The sequence below is a fragment of the Siniperca chuatsi genome, linkage group LG21 (genome assembly GCF_020085105.1).
Source record: "Siniperca chuatsi isolate FFG_IHB_CAS linkage group LG21, ASM2008510v1, whole genome shotgun sequence".
Lineage (NCBI taxonomy): Eukaryota > Metazoa > Chordata > Actinopteri > Centrarchiformes > Sinipercidae > Siniperca > Siniperca chuatsi.
Window position 1 is genome coordinate 10,140,530 of NC_058062.1, and position 17,648 is coordinate 10,158,177.

The 17,648-nt window shown below is 37.7% G+C and overlaps 2 protein-coding genes across 7 annotated transcripts in view; one reads left to right on the plus strand and one right to left on the minus strand.

The window, feature by feature from the left end:
- Positions 1-467: 467 nt before the first annotated feature.
- On the minus strand, positions 468-9,135 carry LOC122868650 (adhesion G protein-coupled receptor E2). Of its 3 annotated transcripts, XM_044180804.1 has the most exons (20): positions 9,055-9,135; positions 8,787-8,843; positions 7,246-7,323; positions 6,806-6,967; positions 6,527-6,685; positions 6,175-6,321; positions 5,519-5,581; positions 5,312-5,355; positions 5,110-5,214; positions 4,701-4,854; positions 4,328-4,450; positions 4,000-4,190; positions 3,746-3,910; positions 3,434-3,628; positions 2,947-3,164; positions 2,778-2,838; positions 2,604-2,695; positions 2,184-2,352; positions 2,010-2,105; positions 468-1,468 (listed from the first exon to the last, which is right to left on the minus strand). In XM_044180804.1, the coding sequence occupies exons 2-20, from the start codon at positions 8,815-8,817 to the stop codon at positions 1,427-1,429; spliced, it is 2,295 nt and encodes a 764-aa protein (XP_044036739.1). In that variant the 5' UTR covers positions 8,818-8,843; positions 9,055-9,135; the 3' UTR covers positions 468-1,426. The 3 variants fall into 3 exon arrangements, 2 of the variants coding, with proteins under 2 accessions (XP_044036739.1, XP_044036738.1); XM_044180803.1 differs by lacking the exons at positions 8,787-8,843; positions 9,055-9,135 and adding an exon at positions 8,050-8,770; XR_006376153.1 differs by lacking the exons at positions 2,184-2,352; positions 8,787-8,843; positions 9,055-9,135 and adding an exon at positions 8,050-8,772 and having other exon boundaries at positions 1,427-1,468.
- Positions 9,136-15,157: 6,022 nt separating this feature from the next.
- adgrl1a (adhesion G protein-coupled receptor L1a) overlaps positions 15,158-17,648 on the plus strand; it is a 142,385-nt gene continuing 139,894 nt past the window's right edge. For all 4 annotated transcript variants that reach the window (XM_044180809.1, XM_044180811.1, XM_044180812.1 and 1 more), the window contains exon 1: positions 15,158-15,473. The gene's annotated coding sequence lies outside the window, so the exon portion shown is untranslated. The remainder of the gene's footprint in view (positions 15,474-17,648) is intronic.

The window sequence follows — 17,648 nt, forward strand, 5'->3', positions numbered from 1 at the left end:
TTAAACAGTAAAATGTGTTTTCAGGACTACTGCTACAAAAGGTTTGTTTGCTTGTTAAAATTCAAGTACCAATTTTGAGACTTCACAGTTGTTTTTGAGACCATCATGTCTGTATCTCATGTAAATAGGACAGAAGAGGAGAGGATCTTCTATTTCCTCTGTATGCATAACTGTTTCTATCTTTTAAGTCAACCAGCCAGATAAGTGTTCCAGCAGTAAGATAAGAGCCATGTAACAGAGTGTCAGACATGAAAGTAGAAAAGGAAGAAAATATCTTTGCATGGGTTTGGCAATGACTTTCTGTTTGCTCTTCAACAAAACTCTTAACTTCACTCTTGCTGTCTTGTTGTTGCTATTTCTGCTAAATCTGGGCTTCTGACATGTCCTTCAACTGTTCAACACTAATTTATGTGTTTTGAATCAAATAATTCAAGGCTAGTGGTGGGAAGACCTTCACACGCATGAAGTACAACAGAATATTTATTTAATTTAAAGCTTATTTAATTTAAAGCTTCCAGGAGAGGCGTGAAAACTCAAACTTAAACACTTAAAAAACAATTAAAACATAATTTTAAATAACTCACACTGTGACAGACAGAAGATGTAAATTGGAAATACAGAATAGAAGATAACTATTTTGACCAAACATCAATCAAAAAGTCTAAACTTGTGCTAAGACCAGTGCCTAGACAGTACAAATATTCTAATAGACAATAATAACAAAAGTTATCTTTGAACATTCAAGTTTTGAAACATATATTATCTGAACTTGGTAGATAAAAAAACTCCTTGCAAATATTTTAAAATAATACATTTAACATGTTACAGCATGCTGAATGGAGCAGGAATGCAGTCACTTACTGTAATAATACTGAATTGCCCAGCAATATGTATATACACAAACAAACATTTAAAATCCATTTCTGTCTCATAATCATCCTCCTTTTTGTTGGTCATATTTAGATAAAATCAATTTAAATTTGGTGAACAAGTTAAACAGAAAAAAGTGCTTGCCTCAGAAATATCTTTCAGATTGTCTTCACTGGTTGAATAAAGTTCCTGAATGACACAACAAGCCATATTAGATGTACCTGATAAAACAGGTCTTCATAATATTATCTATCATTTTTTTCCACATCTGAAAAAATTTAAACATTTTTTTCCAAAACAAGTGACATTATTTACCATTTGATAAATACACCAATAAAATCAGTGTTGGCATGAAAGTAAAGCACACTAATCATGGGTCATCTTAAAAGCTTTGCTTGAATATCAAAACATTCAGGTTTTGAAGACAGAATGGTCTTTTTTATGGTAAAACACAACTGGTGCATTGGCTACAAATGGCAGGGCAGTAGTTGGCCGTATGTCTGAGATGGCAGTCTTAAATAAATAAATCAGACTTGGCTACCACGTCACTAGGTTCTCAGATGTGAGACTCTCCTGTGTCCTGGGTGCTCTTGGATGCCTGAGGACCACAGAGGGGAGAGACAAGTCAGTCACGACAGATACTTTCAGTACTCTTTCATTATCAGGCCAGGCTCTGCACTGTCTCCAAGATACAACGCACTTCACGTCACACCTCCTATATAATATAAAACCTCGTCAACTCAAATTCCTGGAAAAGGATTACGTGTTTTGTCACTGGAAGGTTTCTAAAATGAAACTTCCAATGATTTAAACCCCATAAAATCTCTTTTTTTCATTACAGATCAAATGTTAAACTATGATGTCCACATGCAAAATTTTACTGGTGCTTGTTGATCAAGTAAGGCATCTCTTATTTAACAAGGAGTAAATAAAATTATTTTCTAACCCCTTTAGATAATATGTGTTTTATGAAAATGGATATGGTAGCCAAATAAACTACAAATATATATTATACTGTATTACACTTAATTCAGCACATTGCTATGTTGCATTCTAATGAAATTAGTGAATGTGTGTGTGAACGTTTAACATTCCATCTGAATCAGAGACACTGCGGTGAAATATAAATAACTGCTTACATTAGCTCTGCTAGAGTGCGAGGAATTGAACTCTGAGTAGCTCTTCTTCTTAGGTGCACAGAATCTGAACAGGATGTTTCCATACTCTTCCCTCACCTAAAATCACAAAGCAAATTCAGTTCTTACTCCAGAAAAAGCAGCTTGTTCTTTATTTTTGAGAGGAGCATGACCGACCTGTTTAGAAAACAGACAATGCATGACAAAGAGCATAACCCCCTGAAGGCTGCCAAAGATGGTGAACAGGTAAGACATGGCTATTGTGCCCTCCTCAAACTGGAAACAGCCAAAGATCCACATGGTGCCCAACACACACAGCTGAGCCACTGCAGTAATGGTGAATGCCCTGCAGGAGGCAACAAAGATACACACGGGGCAAATCTGAGGCACACCACAGGAAAGAGCTTGCTTTTTTAGGGAATAATATTTTTTATTTCATTAGTGGGAGAAGCAGTGATATAGAAAACGCGTAGTTCCACATAGCAAATATATGCTCACATTTTTACATCCATTCACACCTTGTCCATACACACATGTCCAGCATACGTGTGCCTGATTGTTGCAGGTACTGTAGCTTGTGGGTTAGTGCTGACTCACTTTATTTTCTGCAGATTGTCCAGGTCAGGGTTTAAACTTGAGAACTTCTGTGCCAACTTCCACACCGTTATGAGAAAGAAGACAATGTTTATCTGGAAGGCAATAGAGATGAAGTTTAAAAAAAGCAGTGAAGTCAACTTTAGGGATATTTTTTAACTTTATTTTCTTACTCACAATGAGGATGACACAGGCGGGTCCAAAGAAACTCCAAATGAATTCCAATTTTAACCAACAACTGCAATGCATATTGAGAGTTTATTGAGCAGAGTATATATCAACATAACCTGGGATTCAGGTGTAAATTAAAGATAAAACAAAATCAGCATCAGTAGAGGGAACTTACTGTCTCTCAGTGCCATATCCCTTGGCATTAGCTAAAGCAGAGATAGTGACAATTATAGCTGGGACTCCATAGCCACCTGCCATCATGTAGAGGGTTTTGAAATTGGTGTTAAAGACCAGGACCACCATCCTGAAGAGTTGTATGCCTTCCAGACACATCCAGCAAAATGCTGCCAGGTAGAAGAAATGCAGCAGCCCTGCTACCACTGCACAGCCAACCTAATGCATTAGGGAGAGAGATGAAGATCAGGATGACATCCGTGGAAAAAGGACAAAGGATGCTGAGAAATGGGGTGAGAAAGAAATAGTTAGAAACTACTTTCTGAATTGTTGTCTACAAATCTTCAGCAAACACATAAATCATTCAGTTGCTGTGCTGTGACTTTGTATATATTCCTCTGCTGTATTTGAAGGTGTCAGAAATGTTTCTGCACTCATCCAGAGAGTACAGGCATTTTGATTGTGCAAGCTGTTACAAAAGTATTTACCCGGTTCTCTGTATGAGAGATCCCTACAAGGAAGATAAGGATGGCACTGAAGAGGCTGATGCAGAGGTGCAGGTGGATGCTGGTTCTTGGGCTTTGGATGGAGTGAATGAACGAGAAGGTCAGGATGCAGAAGAACAGGCAAATTAGTGAAAGGGACAGACCCACCCAGGTGATCAGCTGCAACTCAAACGTGTGCTGTTGGGATAGAGTGAGAATAGTTACATTGCAGATCACAGAAGCAGACTGAAGTTTCAACTATAAACTAAACATGATTTACTATGTATCATCATGTATGTAACTGAGAGCTTTAACCTCCATCTCATAGAGCTCCATGAGAACAGCAAAGCTGCTCAGATGGTTGCAGGAACACACAGTGTATTCAGGGTTGGAATCCACCACACTGCAGCCACCAGCAGACCATGTCCCCCCTTCCTCCGAGGAATCCCAGAACACACAGGTGTGACTAGATTCATTTGACTGTGAAACAAAATAGACGATGGCCATTACAGAAGTAATATTTTCCTGCAGAGATAGATTATTATTCTTAATAGTAAACTATATGCTACCTGTTTCAGGTGGTAGAAAGTTAATTTGACTGGCTCTTTGAGGTGGCTTGTGTTTCTGTTACTGACAGTGACAGTCACGACTTTAGAGTTGATCTTAAAGCTTTGGTCCACTTGTGGTTTCATTCCCCTAAAGAAGCCATCTGCAGAGTCTTCCAGGTTTGCATAACTAAGGAAGGACAGTGCTGTAAAGCCTGTCACAATCATAACAGGAAAACACTGGATTAAGTGGATCTTCATTACAGTCATTGTTCATAGTCATCTAAGACATAGATGACTATGATGATATGATGTCTTAGATGATAGTCTGTATTATAGGCATGATCATTACCAGGATAATAGGAGGGATCTCCAGCAGCTGTCTCCAACTGGATGTCCAGCTGAGCTTGCTTAGATGATAAATTCACAGCACCCTGGGGTAAGTCAGCTCCCCTATGTACCAGCAGCTCCAGCTCTGGACCCAGATGCAAAGATTAGCTTTTTATCAACATGCATTGCTTGTCTCTTAATACTGCAGCAAAAGAAGAATCTACCAGCCTTTGAAAAAAACATTACATCTGAAGTGTAAACCTCTTGAAGGAACAAATTGTCTTTGTAAATGAACAGCTATGACTGAATTGTACATATCTTTGTGAATGAGAAACCAAAGCAAAGAATACAAAGAAAAATTCAGCTGCTTCACTACATGTCAATTTATATTTAACCTGTGTGAGTGGAGGCTCTCTTTATCCTGGGGGACTTAATCAAAGGTCCTATGAGCCTCAGAGTGTTTTCCACGATGTCCAGAAAGGTGGAGACCTTCCTGTTATCCTTGAAGGCTCCGCTGGACAAGAGCTTGTCGATCACAGACAACAGTCTCTACAGCCACAGGAGAGGAGGGGGAGAGGGAGCAACGTAAGCATGCACAGGGAGAAACAGGAGACCGAGGCAGACAGAGGCAGACTTTCAGGCTGCATACCACCTCAGGTCAACATAAACAGTCTACAGACATCTGAACACCATGGGACAGAGTTTGAAGGGGGAGGAACTTCCTGTTTCTGTGCTGGTTGTGTGGAACTGAAGGCTTTTTTTCATAATCAAATTGGATTTCAATTACGTTTTGTGCAGAAATACCTTTAGTGTGTCCTCTCCATCCAGCTCTGTTGGATCCTCACTTTCTGTAAGCTCCAGACAGCTTTTTTTTAACTGCATCACAAAATCATGTGCAACGTGAAATTTCTAGAAGAGTGATTTGGGAAGAATGAAACAGAAGTATGAGGCAATGGACATTTTAAATATATGTTGAACTGTGAGACTGTTTCTGGTATGTCTTTACCTCTTTCAGATTTTTCATATCTTTGAAAACACCACAATTTAACGCTGAGGAAACAGGAAGTTTTGTTTCATTAGATATGCTTGCTGATGACCATAGCACTGATATTATGGGGATACCTATACTAAAATGTTCTGTTTATATATTTACTGAACAAACATCAGTCTAGTAATGGATGTTGGAAAAAGATGAGTGCTGCCATGTTCTTACCAGTGCAGTAAGACCCTTTGTTGCCATATTTAGTGAAACCTGTGTGATCAAGCTTACATATGTCTAAAATGGAAACAAATCAGGGAGAGGAAAATGGTTACTCTGTGGTTTTCAGTGCTATGGAACAATAAATATCCTGGTCCACCAGAACGTTCATGTCCAAAATGGTGCTTGAGAGGTTTTTAAAGATAATGCATGAAAAACATAAAGCAGACCAGACAGAACCTAAATATAGGACAGCCATTCACTAAACCAACCAGCCATTTATGGTATCATTTCTGACAACACTTTAAAAACCTGTTAGTGCATTGTAACCAAACTATACTGCAAAGAATAATTATCTTTTCTAGTCTTAATATTCAGAACTTAGGATCAACTAACTTAGCAGTCAGAACTAAAACCAATCATTTAAACTTGCTTTCAATGATGTTCCACTTTTGTGGGACAATATTCTTGAAAGATCACACCACACAAGCATTAAGACCATGTCACTTGATTAAACAAAATCTAGAAACAAGTTAAATTACATCTGAAACAAGTTAAGTTACATCTGAATCTAGTGAACTTCTTTAGGTATTTTATAAAACAATGTGAAATGCATTACGAGATTAAATAACTTGTAGAAAGTATTTGCTGCATCATGTCATTGCCCTCACCTTCACATTGCTCCTGATTCCCGGAGAAGTTAGATTTGCCAGATTTCAGTCCAAAGCCAGCATCACAGACACAGTGATAACTGCCTGGTGTGTTGATGCATGTTGCATTCTGACCACAAACATTTTCTTCCTGACATTCATCAACATCTATATGAGCAGGAAGCAGACATTTAAGAATAGCTGATAAGGGAAACCATCACTCAGCCATCAATGTTTTCTCGACTTAAACACATAAAGAGATCACACTAACATCATGTCACTGCAGCACATGGTGAGAACAATTATACATACATACCCTATAGATAACTATCACAGTATTTTCTTACAGTGAGGGTACTGATAAGCATCTTACCTCTACATGTAACGTTATCACCGTTGCGAAACTTTTCCACTCCAGTAGTGGAAATGAATCCATCATCACAATTGCAGGAATAATGTGGAATTGTGTTAAAACATTTGGCATTAGGTCCACAGAAGCTTTTGTCTTTGTTGTCAACACACTCATTGATATCTTAAAGCAAAAGATAAAGACATGATATTTATATTTAGATGACAACTGCAGTAGTAAAACGTCAATAAAATTTGAATGAGAGTCTCTGCCATCATTTTTTCAATATACAAGATAACTTACCTTTACATGTCGCAGATGTTTCAGCTGTAAAATTCACAGTGTTTGTTGATGATCTGAAGCCATTATCACAGTGGCAGTAGAAGCTGCCTTTTGTGTTGACGCAAATCGCATTCGCTCCACATGGCCCAATATTATCCTCAAAACCAGCACATTCATTATCATCTTAATTAAAGACACAGGAATGTGAAAAAGATGGAAATCACGTAAATAAGCGCTTCAATAAGTATATATCTGAGATGGATCTAAAAACTAAGTATGACCCAAACCCTTGCAATTTTTATATATTATTTGATTTCACATAAATCATTTAGCAAACAATATTACATATTTTTAGTTTTTGATTTCGAAATGCAAAGATGAGCAATCTATGACAAACGCCATAAAAACGCACACATGCCACAACATGGTGGGTTATGTTAAGATATGTTTGCTTTTCATACCTATGCATGTTTCATTCTCAGCAATAAATCCTTCTGAGCAGAGTTCCGACAGGACCACAACAAGGGAGAGGTACAGAGCTGAAAAGCAAGCAGGTGACTGTCAGTTTACAGTTCATCACCTTGTGAACATTAAAGCATCTGCTACACTGGCATCCATGCTTAATCTACACTAACCCTTTTTTTTATCATTCTAAGATATTTCAGTGTGGCAACAGGAACATTAAAGACACAAACAATACCAGAAATGTTCTGAGTTTTAAAAAGGCTCTGCAGAAAAGGTAAATTCCCCAATTCTCTACCCTCATTTCCTCAGATTGTTCCAACAGCATCTTCACCATAATTCAAAATGAACAACACATGGGTGTCTGGAGAACTCTGCTTCCTATGGGTGAGGAAACATCAGCTGGCATGGCACAAGCACAAAGAGCATTACATCCTCAGGCTGTAAGAGTGCAGAGTCAGTCCTCTGTGGTCGCCTAAACAACACCAGATGGGTGTAATGTACAGTATATGGAAACAGGAAGAAAGAGTCCAATTACATTATTTTTTTCATGGTCAGTTTATACAATGAATTCAGTATAATCCTTAAAAGAAGCAGCTCATTCACTGTTAATTAAAGGGTCAGTTCATTCAAATCACAGAGGCATATTCCCAGTTATAAATAGTTGTATTTAGTCATGAGGTTAGTTTTTATAAAATTTGTTGACATTTTCAAAACTTTGCTGTCACACTAGTAAAGTGGCAGTGAATGAAATTTTATAGTTGAAAAAATCTCTCTGTCAACAGTTACACTATTTATTTTACCTTTGGAAGAAAATAGTTCCCAGTAAAAACTGTTGGCTAGATACAGTAGTACTCTCATGTTGTTCTGCTGGATTCTACTTCTCCTTGGCCTCCCTGATCTTCACCTTCAGGCAATCCAGGCTGACAGCACGCCACATTACTTAGTTGTCAGGCGACAAGTAATGGTGGGTGCTGTACGATGAGCTCATAGTGTAAAAATATCACTTTAAAAGCAGAAGAACAGAGGTCCTCTGTGCAGTGGGGCTCAGATAGTGGGTTTTTGGAAGAAAAGCTGCTGTGATCAGCAACACTCTCCTTCCTTTTCTCCTAATTTATTTGGGCTCTTTCCCACACTTGTAGACTTCAGGCTCTGACTGCTGCAGAGAGACTCGCATTAAGAACTGTGACAGAGTTGGAGTTTGACTATTAGAATTTTGCCAGTGAGACTTACGATAAGATTGCTGGCAGATTTTATCTCAGTGGAAAGTTAGAAATAAGCATTATTATATAAAATTGTTTTCATTTTGTCTGTTACAGTTATCCATTTAATCTTGTTTTAATTATGTAATTATATTTTAAATCTGTAAAGCACTTTGGTCAACAAAGACCTGACTATCATTAGACAATTATTAACTTTTTAAAATGGATACATTTACTTACAGTATATAGTATGTTTACTACTTGAAGTGTCATACAGCATCTGTCTAAAATGTCATCGTTTTCCATCCCATTCCATATTGTGCAAATGGATGACTCACCCAGTATCAAGAGGATCCACCTCCCTACCATGGTGAAGAGGGAAACACTGTCCAGACCTGAATAAGGAAAGTTAAAACAACCAAAACATAAACCTGGGAACTCTCTACACTCAGATGGTGCAGTTCTCTTCTCGTCTTTTTCCAAAGTTGCCCTAGTTGTTTCTGTAACTTAAAAAACGTAAAGGAAAAAAAATTCTGTATCCACTAGTCAAGTTAATGGGTTTAAAATTTATAAAAATGCTGGAATCAGTAGTGTCTCATCTCATACAATGACTTCTCCTTTCTCTCCGTCTCTTTCTCCGGTTTGAATCTTCATTTGCTCTCACTATTGAGGTGACATGCTGAGATGACTAGATTTTCTGGGGAGGAGTTTGTCTCTCTCTCCCTCTAAATCATGCCTCTGACACAGAAGTTTGTAGCAGACTACAGCCAGGAGTTAAGTCTGCTCTTGATGGGGTGGGGCGAATGAGAGGAAATGGCTATGCCTGCACACTCGATTCTGTTTCCATGACAGCAATGTGTTACTAAACAGTGTTTTTACAAGTCATTTCTGTCTCTCTCTCTGTCTTTGCTTTGCTTTGCATTGCATTTCTTTTCCCTCAGTTGGACTCTGTGATTATATATATATAATATATATATAATATGTTAAGTTTCATTTGGAAAGAAGTGAACAAAGAACAGATGAGTATATATATTTAATTCCCCATTCCCTAATGGCAGACCTACTGTAAATTAGTAAGCAAATTACTTAGGTCATGGATTAATGTTAAATGAAAAACAACAAAAAATTGTGCAAACTGCTACTGCAAACCATGATCTTTAACATAGAAAGTGTCTGTTAAATGAAATGCATAACAGGAACTATAGAGAAACCCTGTTGCATAAAGGTACATAATGTTCTTTTCCTCATCACACATTTTTGATGTTCACTATGTCTGTGTCACAAGGTGCCACCCCTGCTGTACATTATTAATTATGCAGATTTGTATGGGTTGTACTGGCTTGAGCTTTTTAAATTTGAGGAAATCCTGACATGCTGTAAGCATTTATAAGAGCAACCGAGTGGAACAAAACAAATTGTTAAATTTTCAGCAACTTTTCTTGTTTCTAGCTCACAATGGTAAGGTCATTTTCAGGACTGAACACTGTCCCAAGGCTCACTGACAGGCAGGGTGGGCTGTGGTTTCACACTTCTAAACAATGAGGTGGGCTTTGTGCTTTGTGGGCCTGGGAACATAGAGGTGACAGAAAGCAGGCCTTCAGGGACTACAGCTGTGTTACAGAGCATGCTCACAGAGGGACCTTGAAATGTACTGACATTAGCATGATCGATAAAAAAGAAAACCCTGCCTGTGCTTGAAGTGAATCTGTTTTCTGTTTTTTTACTGTAAGAATCATAGCGTTCACGTTCAATCTGGGGAAACTATTCTATCTTTTTAAAATATTTAACCCCAATACGTTCTTTCAAAAAACTACAAACATAAAACAACATTTGGTGACCATGTGGTTAAACAGTATGTGACACTTTTGATAAATAGTAGTAATGAAGCTTTCAGTCCTACAGCTCGGTCTCTGTGTAGTTGTATTGTAGCTGTTCAGTTGGGTAGATATTGGTACATGAGTCTTGGAGTAAAAACGAGATGAAACACAGATTGAATTAAAAAGCAGAATGAACATGAAACATGCTGTAACTCTAACTCGCTATAGCGACTTTTATAAAAACAATATATATTTACCACACAAAGAACAAAAAGAGGAACACGAGTTGACGCACCAGACTTTTTCATAGTAGCATACTGACTTAAGGTACATCTAGTAAGGTCATTGCTCTGTTCTTAGGTGACAGCTTGAGCCAGGAGTAGAGTAAAACAGATAAAATACATATTATTGTACTCTTTTTCACAAAGTTAATCATAATCAAGTGCACAGTATGCAATTCTTATATAAATGCAGCAAAATGCAGTTTATTTACAGTATTATTAGAAGTGATGGAAAGGGGATAAGGCGGCCTTTTTAAACTGAGCAGCGACTGATGCCACTGGCCCACACATAGAATCCACATTCTAGTCATTGTCAAGCTCTGTGTGTAATGAATTTTGAGGGGGGAAGTTGTGATCACTCCCCAATCTAATGTGCTAAACTGTGCTAAAGTGTTGAGGTCAGAGCCCAGATGCCAATTATCAACTCTGTACACACTCCATACTCCACTTGACTTGGCCAACTGAACTATAGTGTCTTGCTACAGTTTAATTCTGGCTTCTTTTTCAAAGAGTGATTTCTAGCCAATATGATCATGGCAAGCATCCAGGGCATATCCTATTATATCCCAACCTTCTTTCTGCCCATATCAATATAGTGTGCATATAGAGTTTTGGATGTTTTGTGTAGGCTGTGTTTTTTTTTTTTTGTTTCTTTCTGAATTCTCAAACAATGAGCAGGGACCTCAATGTGGCCCGGCTGTCTCAACAACTTCCTGACAAACCCTGAACAAAAAGGTCAGAGTGGAGACTGAGTAGTCTGGTCAAACCACTCAGTCTTACAGTGATGACTGAGACTTAGTTATTTCAAAATGTTCTATTTTCAAAGAAAGCTTCAGTCTGAGTCCTGCTTTTGGGCCCTGGGCTTTCTTAAAACACTACAAAGACTTTCTCTTGCACCAACAGTTGCCCTACCACACCATGTCTGAAACTTTAACTACAGCAGGTGGCTGGTGGTTAAGAAAAAAATTGGCCTTTGAGTTTATGATCTACATTGCTGGCAGAACTGTTAATCCTGCCAGCACACTGTGCAGTTCTTGTTTTTATATGGAAGAAGAGAGAAACATGGCCTAAATAGTAAACTAAAGTCAGAATGTCAAACTTTCTTTCTTCTCTCCTACTTGCCCCTGTGACTTTTCCTCTGTTCGAAACTATAAAGTCAGTAAAGCCATAAAAATAGTTACTGTCAAAATTCCATCTTTTTTCCCTTATGCTTTTATTTTAAAAGGGGCCATTTGCAGAAATAAGGTTAAATGCTTTATATCTGCCTAAACTAAAACTTCAGAAAGCCACAGCTAGACTCACAAGAGAAGCAGGATAGTGAATTTAACACCAATTGCAGACATCCTTTGGTGGGTCCTTGTTAGTGACATGGGTCAAAGCTAAAAAACCAGGCTAGATCAAACCTTTGTAATAAGGGCCTTTTTTTATCTTAAGTGTTTTTAAGTGTCTTTTTAAAACACATGATTTTCTAATCATTTTTGCTAAAATTATATTGTTTGCTTTTTTTTATTTAATTGCTTATATATTTTGATTCTATGTTTTTGAAAGTGAGAAAGCTTATTATTAATAGGCCTAATTTAAGTGCATGATGAGAACAACATGTTGTGAGAATGACACCAATAATGACACCAGTAACACACGCTTTTGAATGCAGTGTACAGGATACTGCCCCTCTGAACTAAAAGCCACAATATGTGCAAAATGACATTTCCCTTATATAGCTGTGAAAAAATAGCTCTCATACAAATAGAGGAAATGTGTTCATGTAATCATCACTTCAAGCAGAAGTTATATTCTCAGTGGAGGCAGTGGTGACAAACTTTTCACATTTATTGAAGATTTTTTGTGTTGCTGCTTGAATTATGTTGACAACTTTTAACAACTCTATGACGACTTTGATATTGTTTAGTGGCAGTTTATATAATTCCTCAGTGCAATACATCAGAGTGAGTTTTGTTGTTGATCTTTGTTGCATTTGGATGCATACTATCAGGTATTGTCCTTGTTGCGCTTTCAGTGAGATTCTTCAGCGGAAATATAAGACACTTCCTTGTCAGCCACAGTATCTGAAATAAGGTACTGAAGATCCTGTTGTGTCACCTAAAACATATAACTGAATCAAAAAGAAGATATAACATCAAGGGTGGAGGACAATGGCAGCTTCATACTCTCAGCAGCACCTATACTGTCTGCACAAACTAGCTTTGGAGTAGATCAAAGAATACTGACAATGTTTTATTCTCCTTTGTCAAAAGGACAAAAAACGACTGCAAGGGCAAAACACAAAGATCCCTAGTTCAGCTTCATACTGATCAAGTCCTCAAAAGCATATAATATTATCAACGACCCCACACGTGTCCTCTGTGACTGCTTTGAGATGCTGTCATCCGGGATGCGTTTTAGATCATCTGTATGTAAAACAAATAGAAGGAAGTTTGGTTTTATTCTAGAAGTCATTAGACTCGTGAACAGTCACAGTACAAGAAATGGTCAGTTTACTTTGTGTATAGACTAATATTCCTACACTTTGACCTTATCCGAATTCTAGTGTATGTCTTATTTTTATATACAGTATGTTTATATTTGTATCTTGTCTGTCTTGTATGCATGTAGATGAACTGTTTATGTGTACTTTGTTTGCACTCTCACTGATTTTAATTGCCCCTTGGGGGACAAATAAAGTATTTTTGAATTGAATTGAAAATTGTAATTTATTAAATGAAGTAATTTCCATTATGCCCTCATTCCTCTTTTCATTTGATGACTGGTGTGTGGTTTTTGTCTGAGTGTAACACAGCAAAAACACACCCAGAAGCTTACTGACACTGATTAATGTTCTAAATATGTAGACTATGATTTGAACACAGTGTATTTAAAGGCCCTATCAGACATGTTATGGCCATATAAATTACAGGTATCTTCATAGGCTACTGTATGATTAAAGACTTTGACTTCTAGATGAAACACTGCTGATTAGAAATACAAGCCTTAAAATAAATTATGAAAACAAACTTCTACAGCAACAGAAAACATTAAACCCTCAGGTTTAGTTGTTGCATAGAGTAACCCAGGCATTCAAATATTTTCAATCCATTTGGGAGTGATAACAGGCTCTGTTCCTGTGCTTTCTAATGTGTTTGGTTGTGGCTACTTTTTTTCAAACAGGCTTTTAATCCACTATGTTTTGGTAAGAACATACCTCAAAGCTGCACAAATTTAGCACAAGTTAGCGCCAAAACAAAATGGTGTGTTGATGCTCACTGTGAAGGTTTTGTCATAGTGAAATAGCATTATCTAGTGGACAAAAGTGGGTATTACACCATGACCCAATGAGATCTTCCTGTAAATTAAACTGCAAATGTTGGAAACATCGGACGTCCACTGGACGTAATTATCTTAATTTCTGAAATTTAATCTCTAGTGTTCATGTCCCTTCTGCACCACCTTGCTTTTTGATTATCACAATCTATAGCTGTATATGCAATAGTGCATCTATTGCATCTAGTGTAATTTTTGTTTACCATAAAAGCTTTTATTTGTAAAAATTCTTCTTGGTAGTGCAGATTAGGACAGACCGTTTCTCAGTAGAGACCGTAATAGGTGAAAGATAATTTTCAGTATTGAGAATTATTCTTATCAGGTGCAACGTGGAACAACAATTTACCTCCTGTTATTGGGTTGGAAATTAAGGCGGATCCACTTCAGCAAATTCAGCAAGTTTAAAGAAAACTCTTAAAGATGCTGATTTAAGCATTTTGAACATGATGCTGGCTTACATGTATAGTACCAAAGCCAGAGGGCCACTCCAGGGCAAATGATCAAACCATGTTTCATGTTAACAGAGAAGTACTTTGCATTGCAATACCCTCTCTAACCTCCCAGGTCCAAACATTTTCCTTGATTACAAACATTGTGAAGTCTGTACAGGTACAGTTTTTGACAGCTATAACAGATCTAGCCTAACATAAGAATAGTAACAATCACTGATACATATAACCATAATAATCATATACAAACATCTGTGTCTTTATACAGTGCTTCCTTTAGCACTCTTTCTGTGCATATTTGAGTATTGAGATTTAGTAATGTTTTCTGGACTGTGAACATCCAAGGAGACAATTACCAGGTACACATTAAGATAAAAACTGATACAAACGATTTGAATCATCAACCAAGCACACAAAAGTTGTGCATATATGTGTTTTATATATGTGTTGTATTATATGCATATAAGCTGCATCCACCAATCTGAGGATTTTGCATTGCTGGTTAACTTGACTTGTCCTTTTGTCCTTCTTTACTTTATTTCTGTTACTCAACATACAAATAAACACTGGTGGAAGTAATTAATTAAATTTACTTTCGTTACCGTGACGAACTTGTTTTCTGCATAGACTACTTGTATGAGAATTTTAGACCCAGCATGTTTTGAGTATTTTTGAGGGGTGCGGCTCTATCAGTGTGTGAACAGTAAATGCAGGGCAATGCAATAAAATGAAGGATGGCGTCATTGTGTGTTAAGGTTAGCTTTATTGTACGTGGGCAAATTAAAAAAAAAAGGTTGAAACTGCTGATTTAATGCGCCACCCGGCGTGTGCACACCCACAACGTTGCGTGACCAACAGGTGCATGCTGGGTCTAGCTAAAATACTATATGCTAACATGCTCATGGTGGATCCTCCAGTAGTGACTTCCATGTTCACTTAGGAATTTAGGTGTGTAGGCTACGACCTTTCTGCTGTTTTTGACAATCCCTGTCACAGTTGTAACTGCAGTGCTTTCAGTTCAAAACTTTTTGAATTTGAGGAGCGCAGCTGGACAGAGAGGCTGGGTGGGCTGGTTATGCTTTGAAAATAAACGAGCAACGTTGACCGTATAGCAGATTGTGGAGGACTTCATTGCTCTGACAATGCCGCCCTTCAGACAGGTGAGTACAACAACACACTTATTGACTACTCATTCTTCAACAACCACTGCGTTGCATAGCAACATAGGGTTGTGCGTGCACTACGTGGTGTGCAGTCTCTCTTTTTGCTTTAAGGTATGTTTGTTGGCCGGAGCTGTTGTGGACTTTATATTGCCAAGCCTCATACATCTGCTGTCTGCATTGATGATTCTGGTGTTCTCCATAACATTATTTCGTTTCTGTAGCTTATTCATGCTAGTTGCAGTCGCCATGGTGTCCATACCTCGTTATTTATTGTTGGCCATTTTTGTTTAATTATTTGAGTTTTGTGCTCTTTTCTGGTTGATTGTAGTAAGTACTGCAGAAGGTGTATATTTATAATTGATAATTGAAGGTGTATATTTATAATTGATAATCATTTGTAGCACAGGCTGCAAAGTGCCCGAAACTTCGTGATGTTGCTCCATTAGTTTATACATTGACATATCACAGCACTTTATTTTGTTGCCTAAATGTGTTCTTTAATTTAATGGGTCTATCATATATGATGACGATGATAATGTATAACATTTTTTATTTACCTTCTACCTCTTTTAAAAATGTAATGCAGTAACTTTTACTTAGAGTATATTTCAACTGACCTACTTTTTACATTTTTATTTAAGTACATTTTTACTTACTTACTTTTAGTTTTTAGTTAAGAGTTCTCAATAACCTACCATCTGAAAAATAGGTCTTTGGCCTTTTCAACAGTCTTTTTGACATCAACTCCTGCATGTCAAGATTCAACATTAAAGATTGTCATTTTGCTACTAATAGAGAGCTGTGCAGAGTGGCAGTTGCTCTTTTAATTCCCCATAGAGAGATTGAACTGGACTCGTCTAATTTGCTTCAAGGCTCACGGCCACCCTCTCAGAAATGGATGTGGATGAATTTTGAATCATCTTCCATTGCAATCTGGTCTGAATAATCAGTTCAGTTGCACCACAAATTAGAGACATGACGCAGATATAATATCTGCGTCATGTGGTGCAACTGAACTGCGCTGTCATTGTCAGGGCAGCCAAGAAGAGGCTGTCACTCACAAAACCAGTCATGTCTGCTGGATCATTTGCAGATGGAGTGTATACAGCAAAATAGAGTACTGTACTGTAATCTGGATCCGTATTCACACCTACAGATCTCCCCAGGTCTTTGAATGTGAATTCAGAATGACAGTGCCTAGCTACAAAATCTACCTGGCCCTGGCTCTGACCAAACACCTCGTATGCCTGGACGGAGATGATGACATGTAGGAACTAGAAAGCCAGCCATGCAGTATAATTCTCCTAAAAGAATGCATGCTATAACTACATCAGACACTATGCAGGAAGCAGACTTGTACAGATCTGTACCAATGATAATCAGGGGGAGAAATTTTGCATGATACCTATTTGGAACACTACATCTTAATGTTATAGCAAAACCACCTTTATATTATCAATATATCAAAATAATTCTATTCAATTAAATTTTATTTATATAACGCCATTTCATAACAGAAGTTATCTCATGGCACTTTTCCTATAGAGCAGGTCTAGAGCGTACTCTTTATATACTATTATTTACAGAGACCCAACAAATCCCACCATGAGCAAACACTTGGTGACAGTGGTAAGGTAAAACTTTCTTTTAAGAGGCAGCAACCTCGAGCAGAACCAGACGCAATGGTGGGCGGCCATCCAGTTTAGTGAGAGAAAGAGAGAGAGTGAGAAGGGGGGTGGGAGAGAGGGAAGGGGGGAGGGGAGAGGGAAGCACAATGCAAATACCACCTAGAATTTAAAAATAGTAATAATGTAATGGTAGTGATTATATTAATATTAATAAATGAATAATAATAGGAATGACAGACATAAGAATAATAATGACAATAATAATAACAGAACCAATAACAACAATTGTAGTAGCAGTTGTTGAGCAGGAACACGGGGGCAGCAGGTGGCCCACAAGCACTAATCCAGTCTCTGCAGCTCCGGAGGTAGAAATACCTGCTGAAAGTGATAGGAGTGAGGAGAGAAATGAAAAAGCACAAAACTATGGGAGAGAGAGGATGTCAAGTTAGTAACATGCAGTAATAGGATAAAAATGCATACAGATGGAGAGGGAGAGGAGGATAGAGGAAAGAGATGCATCATGGGAAGTCTCCCGGCAGTCTAG